General features: G+C 43.0%; 1 protein-coding gene across 1 annotated transcript in view; it reads left to right on the top strand.

Moving 5' to 3' along the window:
- LOC126268224 (chymotrypsin-2-like) overlaps positions 1-14521 on the top strand; it is a 210012-nt gene that overhangs the window by 150969 nt on the left and 44522 nt on the right. The window contains exon 6 of the mRNA XM_049973859.1: positions 11190-11336. Coding sequence (XP_049829816.1) covers positions 11190-11336 — 147 coding nt within the window. The remainder of the gene's footprint in view (positions 1-11189; positions 11337-14521) is intronic.

A 14521-nucleotide genomic window follows, 5' to 3' on the forward strand; every position in this document is an offset into this window, starting at 1 on the left:
AATATCAGGGTCACTCCAAAAGAAATGCACACTATTTTTTAAAAAAATGCATGTTTTATTCTACAAGTTTGAAAGTTTTACAGTGTGTATATACAACCTTTAGGAACATTTTCCTTTCTCCACATAATTTCCATCCCTCTCAACTGCCTTACACCATCTTGGAATCAGCGCCTGTACACCCACAAGGTAAAATTCTGGACCAACCTGTTGGAACCACTGTTTCGCAACATGCACAAGGGAGTCATCATCTTCAAACCTTGTTCCACGAAGGGAGTCTTTCAGTTTCCCAAAGAGATGATAGTCACATGGAGTCAGGTCAGGACTGTAAGGCGGGTGTTTCAGTGTTGTCCATCCGAGTTTTGTGATTGCTTCCATGGTTTTTTGACTGACATGTGGTTGTGAATTGTTGTGCAACAGCAAAACACCCTGCTTTTGCTGATGTGGTTGAACACGACTCAGTCGAATTTGAAGTTTCTTCAGTGTCATCACATATGCATCAGAATTTATGGTGGTTCCAATTGGCATGACATCCACAAGGGAGAGTCCTTCAGAATCAAAAAACATCATAGCCATAACTTTTCCAGCAGAAGGTACGTTTTTGAATATTTTTTTCTTGGGTGAATTTGCATGATATCACTCCATTGACAGCCTCTTCGTCTCTGGTGAAAAATGATGGAGCCATGTTTCATCACCTGTCACAATTCTTCCAAGAAATTCATCTCCACCATTCTCATACTATTCCAAAAGTTTGCTGCATATCGTTTTTCTTGTTTCCTTGTGAGCCACTGTCAACATCCTGGGAACCCACCTGGCACAAACCTTTTTTAACGGCAACACTTTCAGTAATCTGCAAACACTTCCTTCCCCTATCCCAACTTAGCGTGACAATTAGTTCACTGTGATGCATCTGTCAGCAGTCACCAATTCGTTATCTCTCTGCACATTGTCTGGAGTGTGTGCAGTACGAGGCCTGTCACTGCAAAGACAATCCTCAATATTGCCGTGCCCACTTCAATCACGTAACCTGCTTGCCCACTGACTAACTGTACTGCAATTGACAGCAGCATCTCCATACACCTTTTTCAACCTCTTGTGAATGTTTCCCACTCTCATTTTTACAGCACAGGAATTCTATGACAGCACGTTGCTTCTGACAAATGTCAATTGTAGCAGCCATCTTGAAAACATGCTGCGACGGCGCCAACCATGGGAACAGGTTTGAAAACAAGTGGAAGGATGTATCTACACACTGTAAAACTTCCACACATGCAGAATGAAAACTGTATTTTAACAAATATAGTGTGCATTTCTTTTGGAGTGACCCTCATAGAAGAAAATGGTAAGAGATGCTTCTGAAGTTAGAAAAATACAGTACATTGATCTATCTTTGGAACAATGAGATAAATGCCATGCTGACTAACATAAATTCAGACATGATTCTTTACACAGGTGACCTGACAGTGATAATCTATTGCAAGAAAAGTGAAATTTTAAATTTAACATAAGGCATAGTCATTTGTGACAATCATCTTGCCACCACAAACTGTACCAAATTTCTAGGTGTAATGCCGAAAATTTAATTAGCCACCTTCAGCAGACTCTTGCTGAAATTGAGACCTGGGTGAGAAATAATGGTCTTAAACTAAATCTAAGAAAGACTCAAATCATTCATTTTACCACAAAACAAGCTGTTCAAGATGTACTTGAAGTATTACATGAGGACAATCAATCATAAATTCTTCTACACTGTAATGATATTTACTTGCTAGGTGCTTTTTAAATGGAGTCCAAATTCTGCTGCTTCATTTTACTGTATATGGCATGTAATGTGACAATGAAGTTTCTATTCTATTCTGTATCCTATCTATAGAGCTGTTAGCATTGTTAGCTGCTTCTGACAGAATGCATGCTTTGCTGGTGCTGCACATTTTCACGATTTTGAATGAGATAAACAAATGTTGCAGTGTACATCTTCGGAAAACTAGTGCAGAAGTTGTTACAGAAACAGCTAAGTTACAAAATTGGTGCAACTCACATGTTTGTTTATATGTAAAAGCTGACTTGAGCATTTTCTTTTGTGTGAGACCATGTGTACAAGCTATGTATGCAGATCTGGAACTCTGGATTCACAAGTTTTATTGTTCATGTTGCTTTTGCATAATCTTTCAATGATAGTATCAGTACTCATTTGATTGTAATATTTTGTATAATTTTGAACATTTACAAGCACCATGATAAACTCATGTTTTTATTGTCAATTATAGGCTTAAACTTGTTCATAATCATTTAAAATTTTGTAAGAACAATAGGTATATCCTTATTAAAAACGATATCTTTCTCATTTTGGCATATAATTATTCGAGAAAGACATTTCTGTTGAGAATTTTCATACACTTACTGTTATAACCTTTAATCACAATAATTGCGTGGATTTTCACACTCTCTCTTAGAAACAATAGCTGATCACATGATTACAACTCAGTCTCTCGTATTCGACTGCTGTGCCGTGACATGCGGCCGGTGCCGTTCGTAGCTAGGTGGCGCTCCCGCGCTCATCCGATTTGCGGAGCGCCTCTATCGCCGTTTGTGCGTACTGTCGTGGCGGCACTGTTAAATGTCGTGGCACTATCACAACACTTTTCCCCCCTTGAAAAAAATAAACACTCACTTCCTTGGAGACATGGACAGCGCAGAGACATCCATGGCCTCTTGTGAGGCCCCGAGGAGATCCCGCGCAGAGACACGGGAGTATGGTCGAAAATGTCCAGGACGGAAGCTCGTGCGTGGAACGTGCCTCCTGGATGAGATGATGGGTGAAAACTCCGGAGCAGCATCCATAGGTGTCATTGACCTGGGAGTGTGCTCCAGCGAGATGGGTCCCGGAGAAGGCGGCGTCGCGACTGGGGCTGGTTCCGGAGTACTTGGAAGCGGCAGCGACGGCGGCTGCATCAACACGGACGGTAGATCGGTAGCAGCGGCACGACTGGCGTCTCGGGCTGGTGGAGGCGAAGGATGGGGCGGTGGCACAGGCGTGGCCACCACTCGTGGGCGCATCTGGTCATAATGGCGAACAACCGTGCCGTCGCCCGTACGGATTTCACAAAGCCGGCAGCCGCGAAGAGCCTTGACCACCCCTGGAATCCATTTAGGGCGAGATCCATACCCTCGTGCCCACACGTCGGCGCCCACCGAGTATTTTCCCGCACTAGGGGACACAGTACAAGGCCTGACAGGGTGAAGCAGGTGCAGTAGAGTGCGCGGTTGGCGGCCATGCAAGAGTTCAGCAGGGCTGCGATCACCCAGAGGCGTGAAGCGATAAGAACTCAGAAATTGCAGCAGGGCATCATCTGTGGAAAAATCACTAAGGAATTTTTTCATCTGGCATTTGAAAGTGCGGACAAGGCGCTCGACCTCCCCATTCGATTGCGGATGGAAGGGAGGTGCGGTAACATGATGAATCCCTTGTCCAGTACAAAAATCACGGAAGGCCTGCGAAGAGAACTGAGGGCCATTGTCCGTGACGATCGTGGATGGAAGACCTTCTAGCGCAAAGATTTTGGACAAAGCCAGCGTCGTCGCCGCAGTGGTGGGCGACGGACATCTAACAACAAATGGAAACTTCGAGAAGGCGTCAATCAACAGTAGCCAATAAGTACCGAGGAAGGGGCCAGCAAAGTCAGCGTGCACCCGTTCCCATGGCTGAGCTGGATCAGGCCACGGAGAGGGCATTGTACGAGGTGCCGCCAGTTGTTGAGCACACTGGCCACATGCAGCAACCATATGGGCGATGTCCGAATCAATGCCGGGCCAATAAACGTGCCTGCGGGCCAGGGACTTAGTCCGAGAAATACCCCAATGGCCTCCGTGCAACAGTTTGAGAACATCTTTGCGAAGAGAGGCTGGCACCATGACCCGTGGAGATGCGCCATCCGTGGCCAGAAGAACAACACCATCACGAACAGACAGACGAAGGCGCAAGGCATGGTAGTTGCGAAGGGGATCCGATGCCCGGCCCCCGGTCCTGTCCGGCCAACCTCGTTGAACAAAACCGATCACCCGACGCAGGACCGGGTCCCGCGCAGTAGCTGACGCGACCTGCGAACCTGTAAGTGGAAAGCCCTCGACTGCACGACGTTCTTCCTCATCAATGTGGAAACAGAGGAGTTCATCACGATCGAAAACAGGGTCGGGGCCCATCGGCAATCGCGACAATGCATCTGCGTTTGCGTGCTGGTCCGTGGGGCGATAGTGAATCTCATAATGAAAACGAGACAAGTAATAGGCCCAACGTTGCAGGCGGTGAGCTGCCTTATCCGGAAGTGACGCCGAGGGGCTGAACAGAGAGACCAGCGGTTTGTGGTCGGTGATGAGGTGAAACTTAGAACCATACAAAAAAACGCTGAACTTTTTTAGAGCATAAATGATAGCGAGCGCCTCCTTTTCGATTTGAGAGTAACGCCGTTGCGCCTCGTTGAGGGTCTTGGAAGCATAGGCAATGGGTCGTTCCGACCCATCCTCATACCGATGGGCGAGAACAGCCCCTAGGCCATACTGTGACGCGTCAGTCGCCAGAACCAAGTGCTGACCCGGACGGAATGTGGCAAGACAAGGCGCCGACTGCAGATGAGCCTTCAGGCGGACAAAAGCCTGCTCACACCCGTCGGATCAACAGAAGGCGACGTTTTTGCGTAACAGCTGATGCAGAGGATAAGCTACCGCTGCTGCGGATGGAATGAATTTGTGATAATAAGCAATCTTGCCTAGAAACGCCTGAAGTTCTTTGACCGTAGACGGCCGGGGTAGAGCGTTAATGGCCGCAACGTGCTCACGGAGAGGGCGTATGCCCTCACAGGACAAGTGGAAACCAAGATACTCAATGGAGGGTTGGAAGAACTGTGACTTGTCCAGATTGCACCTCAACCCAGCCGAATGAAAAACCCGAAACAGTGAACGTAAATTACGAAGGTGCTCCGCAGTGGAGGCTCCCGTGACAACAATGTCATCCAGATAGTTTATGCAGCCGGGAACGGAAGCCGTGAGCTGTTCCAAAAACCGCTGAAAAATGGCCGGTGCGCTAGCGACGCCAAATGGTAATCGCTGGTACTGATACAACCCACAAGGAGTGTTGATAACGAGAAATTCCTTGGAAGGAGCGTCCAACGGCAACTGATGGTACGCCTCCGATAAGTCAAGTTTGGAAAAGAACTGGCCCCCAGCGAGCTTGGTAAACAACTCCTCAGGACCAACCTGTCTAGCTCAGCCTTGACAGGTGCACGCAACGCCACCGGAATAGGGCGTGCCCGGAAAAACTTAGGGCGAGCCGTAGGTTTAAGAGTAATGTGGGATGCAAAATCCTTGGCACAACCCAGACCAGCAGAGAACACGGACGAAAATTCACAACACAATCCATTCAGCTGTTGATACGGAATGTCCTCAGATATGAGGTGCACATCATCATCAATGGAGAACCCGAACAACTGGAAAGCATCATAACCGAACAGGTTTTCAGTGGCCGCATGATCCACCACATAAAACGTGAGGGGCCGAACAACAGACTTGTAGGCAGTGGAAGCATCAAACTGGCCCATGATAGGAATTTTCTGCTGATTATAAGTCCTCAGATTGCGCGTAACTGGAGACAAAGGAGGGGAGCCCAACGCCAAATACGTGCGAGAATTAATGAGAGTTACTGCAGAGCCAGTGTCCACTTGCATGCGGACATCTTTATTCAGAACACGAACAGTAACAAACAACTTATTTGTTTGAGAAAGCACACAGTGAACATCCATGTCCGACGCCTCGTCCTCGTCGACAGGAACTTTATGGGACTGACACACAGAAGCAATGTGGCCTTTTTTCCTACATGAATTACACGTGGCCCAACGTTTTGGACACGCTGCCCTGTCGTGCTGTACGAAACAACGGGGGCAAGAAGGAAGCGCGGAACGAACCGGCTTCTGTGGTTGCTGGTTTTGCTGCGAGCGTTGCGGCTCAACGCGACGTTGTTTACGCGAGTGAACCGCCGCCACATCTTCGTTCTCCTGTGCAACAGGCAAATTGTCCTTGTCGAGAGTTGACTGTACAGCGCCTACATCACACCACGCGTCTATTTGCGCGCCAGCAGCGTGAGACACTTCAAAGGATTGAGCAATGCTTAGAACTTCCGACAACGACGGGTTTGGCAGTTGTAGGGCACGTTGCCGAACTTCTTTATCAGGAGCAAGCCGTAGAATAGCATCCCTAACCATTGAATCAGCATAAGACTCGTGATGAGTGTCCGTGACAAACTGAAATTTCCTTCTCAGGCCGTGTAGTTCCGCCGCCCAAGCCCAGTAAGATTGATGGGGCTGTTTACGACACCTGTAGAACGCCACGCGGGCGGCAACGACGTGGGTGTTTGTTCGATAATAGGCAGACAATAAGTCACACATTTCTTGGAAGGACAGGGAGGCTGGTTCCCGCAGAGGGGCTAGCTGAGATAGCAGCTGATAGACCCGAGGGGAAATCCAAGATAGAAATAACGACTTACACATAAGAACGTCGACAACGCCGAAAGCCAAGAAGTGTTGCCGCAAACGCTTCTCATAATTCTCCCAGTCTTCAGCGGCCTCGTCGTAAGGAGGGAATGGAGGCGGAGAAGAGGAAGACAGACGATGAGTAAGCGACGTCGACAACGCCTGAATCGCTGCCGTCAGCTGTGTTTGTTGTTCAATGAGCGCTTGCATAAGCTGTTCCATGTCTGCCCCGTCACGAACACGCAAATCCACAACGCGGTGAAAATATCCCATCCTCGTCGCCAAAAAGTGTTATAACCTTTAATCACAATAATTGCGTGGATTTTCACACTCTCTCTTAGAAACAATAGCTGATCACATGATTACAACTCAGTCTCTCGTATTCGACTGCTGTGCCGTGACATGCGGCCGGTGCCGTTCGTAGCTAGGTGGCGCTCCCGCGCTCATCCGATTTGCGGAGCGCCTCTATCGCCGTTTGTGCGTACTGTCGTGGCGGCACTGTTAAATGTCGTGGCACTATCACAACACTTACAAAAATATATTTTTAAAAATTCCTGTAACATTTGTAAGTTACAAGAGTTGTGGATAATGTATTTCATAGCAATCAGCATTTGTGACTCACAGTTACTGCCAAAGAATCCATCACTCCAAATGATGCTTGTTGTCTGGGCTCTGAGGTCATATAATTTGAATGACTGGCAGAGAAAGTTGAGAAGACCAGGCTGTGTGTGGAGATTCAACAAAGCTCACAATTTTTAGCATTTCTCCAGAACTGATCATAGCCCCCTAGTTCTGATTAAAATGGAAGGACTGAAACAAAGACTTCAAGGATTCTGCAACAAGCAAGGCTGAAACTTCCTGGACTTGCACCAAACCAAATGTTTGAGAACTGTAGGGTCCCCATAAATGGGTCAAGCATGCACTACTTCTCAGAGGCTGCCACATAGGTTGTTGACTGCATGTGCGGTGCACACAGACATTTTTTAGATTAGACAACACTTTATTCAGTCCAAATAATGACACCTGTAGGAGACCCAGAAGCATAAGCACTGAAAGAATGTCCCATACAAGTGAGAGTATTAAAACCCTCACAGCTAAGTTTCAAAGCATTCAGAACAAAGTGCAGTGTTTGAACCATTCCTGGAAAGCAGTTAAGCTCACATAATAGTAGGTACAGAAAGCTTGTTGAAATCTGAAATTGGTGACAATAAGAGTTTTGGGGAAAATTTAAGTGTTATTGAAAGGATAGGCTAATGGTAAATTGAGGTGGTGTATTTTTCAAGATAGAAATTGAAGCTGCATGTGAAACTGTTTGGGCAAGCCTCAGTATCAGGGGTGGGCATAAAATGGTAACTGGATCCTTCTATCACCACTCAGACTTATCTCCTGATGTAACCAAAAAATTTAGAGAAAACCTCAGTTCTCTTGCACTAAAGTTCTCCAATCGTACTGTAATCATCAACGGTGACTTGAATCATCCAACTATCATATGAGAAAACAACAGTTCTTTTAGTGGTGGGTGTGATACAAGATTCTGTGAAATATTACTCGATGCCATCACTGAAAAATACTTGAAACATATAGTTAGGAATGCTACATGTTATTGAAACATATTTAATCTAATGGAAAAAAAACAGACCTGGACTCTTTCAGTCTGTCCATAATAAATTCAGTGACCATGATGCACTTGTGGCAACAATGATTACCAAAGTACAAAGGACAACAAAATAAGTACAGAGATTTATAAAACTAGATAAAACTGCAGTAGTTCATATCTCAATGAAGAACTTGGAACTTTTGGCACAGGACAAGAGTATGTAGATGAACTAGGGCTCAAATTTAAAAGAATAATTGACCATGCATTAGCCAGATATATATCTGTAGAGAAGTTCACAATGGAAGAAGGCCTCAGTGGTGTACAGTCACTGTAAAGAGACTTCTAAAGAAATAGAGACTACTGCATAATAGATCTAAAACAAAGCATAGGGCTATAGATCGAGAGATGCTGAATGAAACACATTTGGCTATCAAGAGAGCAATGCATGAAGCCTTCAAGTACTACCATAGCAGAATATTATCAAATCACCTGTCACAAAACCCAAATAAATTCTAGTCATATGTAAAGGCTGTTAGAGGCACCATACTTAGTGCCCAATCACTCCTGAATGAGACAGGAACTGAAACTGAGTGTAGGAAAGTAAAAGTTGGACTGCTTGACTCCATTTTCGAATGAATGTTATAACATATTCTAAGTTCAAACATAATGATATATCTTGGACAGAATGACCTGCTCCTTGTCAAACAGCATAGATTCTGAAAACATCAATCATGCAAAACCCAATTCATTTCTCACGTGACACAACGAAAGTTTCAAATCAAAGTAGTCTGGTAGATATAATATTTTGTGATTTCTGAAAATCAGCTGACATCTACCCTTATTGTTAAACATATGATCATATGGGGTTCCAAGCAAAATTTGTAACTAGATTGGCGATTATTTGGTTCAGTGACACAGCATGTTGTCTTGGATAGTGTCATCATCAGATGTAGAAGTAACTTTGGGTGTTCTGCAGGAAGTATGTCGGGGCCTTTGCCGTTCATGTTGTTTATTAATTACTCTACAGACAACATTAATAGTAACCTCAGACACTTTGAAAATGACACAGTTACCTATAGTGAAGTACTCTCTGAAACAAGCTGCATAAATATTAAGTCAGATCTTGATAAGGATTTAGAGAGGTGCAAAGGCTGGAAACTTGCTTTAAACCTTCCCTATGACTATAATATCACTGAGTCATGGTTGGAATTGGCCACCTACTACAAATACCTGGGTATGGCACTTTGCAGAGATATGAAATGGAATGATCAAACAATGGAAATTCCAGGTTCAAATGTCATCAGTATAAGGAAAGGTAAATTGTAATTCACCATATAGATGACACATTGAGTTTGCAGACAGGCACAATGAAAAGACAGTTACATTATTTAGCTTTTAGCCAAAGACTTCTTCATAAAGGAAACATACACACAAGCAAGCACATCTCAAGCACATCTGATTACCATCTCCGGCAGCTTGGACTGGAATGCTGGAATGATCACATAGGTTCAGTAGTGGATTAAGCAGGTGGTAGATCAGTTTCTTGGTAGAATAGTGGGCAAATGTAATCAGTCTACAATACAGATTGCTTACAAATCACTCATGTGACCCATTCTGGAATACTGCTCAAGGATGTGCAGCCTGTACCAAATAGAACTAACAATGGTATTGAATGTATACAGAGAAGGGCAACATGAATGGTCACAGATTTGTTAGACCCAGGTGCAGATCAAAATTAAAGGTTCTGAGGCACATTCATCCAGAAATATTTACAAAAATAAATTTCTCAATAACATATTACAGAATTTAAATTATCAGAACACAATTTTGCATATTTCCCACACAGATTTAAATCATGCCAGTCAGTGTGTTTGGTACTGTTGACATGTGATACCATGTGATGTTTTTCAAACAGTTAGTAGCTAGTCTTAAGGATGCACCTAGAAATGCTGCTTAGCTCTGCATAGCAAAGGTTTGGGGGCGTGGCTTCCTCGGAATACTGCTCTTATGGGTGTCCTAAAGGCTCTAATGTTTCAGCCTAAGGGTGTCCTACCAACCAGCACACAATTTTTGTGTTCCATTGCTAATATCAAAAGCAAACGAACAAAGCTACTGAAACTTTGCTATATAATCCCTGTCTCCCTATATCTCTATTATGCTTTGATGCATCATTAATCAACATTTAGTATTATTGTTATGATAGTTTTTTAGAGAGTTTTTTGTTTCTGCCATTGGCTATTCTAGTACACAAATGTCTCACAGACTGCAGTAGAGTACAATAACATAAGTATTACTGCCTAGTGAGAGTGTCTTTTAGAATGATTTGTCACAAACGGTCGGGAAATGTGACATTAGGGAATAAATAAGGTACATATACATTTTATCTTGGAGTTAGCTTTTGATGTTATTTAGTAGTTGATTATGAAATGGAAAGAAGATACAGTGTGTAAGCGTTTGGCCTGGGTGTGGTTTTGTCCTTCCTGTAATTTTATTTGTTGTGACAAACTGATCTGTAGCAGAGCCCGAAGTCTAGGTTAGTTCTCATAAATAAATGACACAGCCCTCCCACTGTGGAAACCAAGAGCTGTGCCTAGGTAGACCCATGGGAGTGTGTGACAGAGATGCTGAAGAAGCTGAAGTGGCAGACTCTTGAAGACAGATATATACTGTCCTGAGGATATCTACTTACAAATTTTCAAGAACAAGCTTTAATTGATGGTTCTAGGAATACAGTACAATCCCTTGTGTATTGCTCACATAGAGATCATGAGAACAAGATTAGATTGATTTTTTTCCACATTCATATGTAAATGGGATGGGAAGAAACCCTAATAACTGGTCAGTGGGGCATACCCTCGGCCAAGCACTTCACAGTGTTTTGCAGAGAACTGATGTAAATGAAGAGCTATTAGTTTCAAACTGAGGGGAAACTTTATTTACATTTCACTTCACATTCAAATGTACCACATTGCTAACTGTAAAATAAAAGTAAGTGTTGATGCATCCTGTATTTTGATAAAGAACTGTTAGATTATTTCATGAGTAACTTGTTTCTAAATAACTTCCTTTTTTTTCAGACTGGAGGCAAAGATGCAAAAGTCTTAGAAGCAGTGAACATCACTGTGTGGTCCAACAGTAAATGTAGTGAAGCCTATTCAGATGTTACAAAGCCAATTCTATCTTCAAATATATGTGCTGGAGACCGCTGGAAAGGACAGTGCAGTGTGAGTAGAAATCTATTTCTTAGCACAGTCATCATGTCCAATTCCCAAACTATGAGCCAATGTGTTTCCCATACGCTATTGTCCAACATTTAAACGTAATAAAGTGGCGAGATCATATTTCCTGAACAGAGTATGAGAAGTATATGAGAAGGTGAATTTTAAACATGAATTTTTTACAGCAAATAATGTCAATAACATGTAATTAGAAAAGTTTTTAAACCCCCCCAAAAAAATTTTGCAATGACAACAAAACCTTTTTTGGTGAATTCCATTTGATATACTTGCTTTCCCCCCATGAAACATGGACCTTGCCATTGGTGGGGAGGTTTGCGTGCCTCAGTGATACAGATGGCCGTACCATAGGTGCAACCACAATGGAGGGCTGTCTGTTGAGAGGCCAGACAAATGTGTGGTTCCTGTAGAGGGGCAGCAGCCTTTCCAGTAGTTGCAGGGCAACAGTCTGGATGATTGACTGACCTGGCCTTGTAACAGTAACCAAAACAGCCTTGCTGTGCTGGTACTGTGAATGGCTGAAAGCAAGGGGAAACTATAGCCGCATTTTTTGCCGAGGGCATGCAGCTATACTGTATGGTTAAATGATGATGGCATCCTCTTGGGTAAAATATTCCGGAGGTAAAATAGCCCCCCCCCCCCCCCCCCATTCGGATCTCCAGGTGGGGACTACTCAGGAGGATGTTGTTGTCAGGAAAAAGAATACTGGCATTCTACGGATCGGAGCATGAAATGTCAGATCCTGTAATCGGGCAGGTAGGTTAGAAAATTTAAAAAGGGAGATGGATAGTTTAAGGTTAGATATAGTGAGAATTAGTGAAGTTCGGTGGCAGGAGGAACAGGACTTTTGGTCAGGTGAATACACGGTTATAAATACAAAATCAAATAGGGGTAATGCAGGAGTAGGTTTAATAATGAATAAAAATATAGGAGTGTGGGTAAGCTACTACAAACAGCATAGTGAATGCATTATTGTGGCCAAGATAGACACGAAGCCCATGCCTACTACAGTAGTACAAGTTTATATGCCAACTAGCTCTGCAGATGATGAAGAAATTGATGAAATGTATGATGAGATAAAAGAAATTATTCAGGTAGTGAAGGGAGACAAAAATTTAATAGTCATGGGTGACTGGAATTCAGTAGTAGGAAAAGGGAGAGAAGGAAACAGTGGGTGAATAGAGATTGCGGGTAAGAAATGAAAGAGGAAGCCGTCTGGTAGAATTTTGCATAGAGCATAACTCAATCATAGCTAACACTTGGTTCAAGAATCATAAAAGAAGGTTGTGTACATGGAAGAATCCTGGAGTTACTAGAAGGTATCAGATAGATTATATAATGGTAAGACAGAGATTTAGGAACAAGGTTTTAAATTGTATGACATTTCCAGGGGCTGATGTGGACTCTAACCACAATCTATTGTTTATGAACTGTAGATTAAAACTGAAGAAACTGCAAAAAGGTGGGAATTTAAGTCGATGGGACCTGGATAAACTGATAAAACCAGAGGTTGTACAGAGTTTCAAGGAGAGCATAAGGGAACAATTGACAGGAATGGGGGAAAGAAATACAGTAGAAGAAGAATGGGTAGCTCTGAGGGATGAAGTAGTGAAGGCAGCAGAGGATCAAGTAGGTAAAAAGATGAGGGCTAGTAGAAATCCTTGGGTAACAGAAGAAATATTAAATTTAATTGATGAAATGAGAAAAAATAAAAATGCAGTAAATGAAGCAGGCAAAAAGGAATACAAACATCTCAAAAATGAGATCGACAGGAAGTGCAAAATGGCTAAGCAGAGGTGACTAGAGGACAAATGTAAGGATGTAGAAGCTTATCTCACTAGCGGTAAGATAGATACTGCCTACAGGAAAATTAAAGAGACCTTTGGAGAAAAGACAGCCACTTGTATGAATATCAAGAGCTCAGTTGGAAACCCAGTTCTAAGCAAAGAAGGGAAAGCAGAAAGGTGGAAGGAGTATATATAGGGTCTATACAAGGGCGATGTACTTGAGGACAATATTATGGAAATGCAGGAGGATGTAGATAAAGATGAAATGAGAGATACGATACTGCGTGAATAGTTTGACAGAGCACTGAAAGACCTGAATCGAAACAAGTCCCCAGTAGACAACATTCCATTGAAACTACTGACGGCCTTGGGAGAGTCAGTACTGATAAAACTCTACCATCTGGTGAGCAAGATGTATGAGACACGCGAAATACCCTCAGACTTCAAGAAGAATATAATAATTCCAATCCCAAAGAAAGCAGGTGTTGACAGCTGTGAAAATTACCAAACTATCAGTTTAATAAGTCACAGCTGCAAAATACTAACACGAATTCTTTACAGACGAATGGAAAAACTGATAGATGCGGACCTCAGGGAGGATCAGTTTGGATTCCGTAGAAATGTTGGAACACGTGAGGCAATACTGACCTTACGACTTACCTTAGAAGAAAGATTAAGAAAAGGCAAACCTACGTTTCTAGCATTTGTAGACTTGGAGAAAGCTATTGACAATGTTGACTGGAATACTCTCTTTCAAATTCTGAATGTGGCAGGGGTAAAATACAGGGAGCAAAAGGCTATTTACAATTTGTACAGAAACCAGATGGCAGTTATAGGAGTCGAGGGGCATGAAAGGGAAGCAGTGGTTGGCAAGGGAGTGAGACAGGGTTGTAGCCTCTTCCAATGTTATTCAATCTATTTATTGAGCAAGCAGTAAAGGAAACAAAAGAAAAATCTGGAGTAGATATTAAAACCCATGGAGAAGAAATATAGACTTTGAGGTTCGCTGATGACATTGTAATACTGTCAGAGCAGCAAAGGACTTGGAAGAGCAGTTGAAAAGATTGTACAGTGTCTTTAAAGGAGGATATAAGATGAACATCAACAAAAGTAAAATGAGGATAATGGAATTTAGTCGAATTAAATCAGTTGATGCTGAGGGAATTAGATTAGGAAATGAGACACTTGAAGTAGTAAAGGAATTTTACTATTTGGGGAGCAAAGTAACTGATGAGGGTTGAAGTGGAGAGGATATGAAATGTAGACTGGCAACGGCAAGGAAAGCGTTTCTGAAGAAGAGAAACTTGTTAACATTGAGTATAGATTTAAGTGTTAGGAAGTCGTTTCTGAAAGTATTTATATGGAGTGTAGCCATGTACGGAAGTG

The sequence above is a fragment of the Schistocerca gregaria genome, chromosome 4, assembly GCF_023897955.1.
Source record: "Schistocerca gregaria isolate iqSchGreg1 chromosome 4, iqSchGreg1.2, whole genome shotgun sequence".
NCBI classification, from domain to species: Eukaryota; Metazoa; Arthropoda; class Insecta; order Orthoptera; family Acrididae; genus Schistocerca; species Schistocerca gregaria.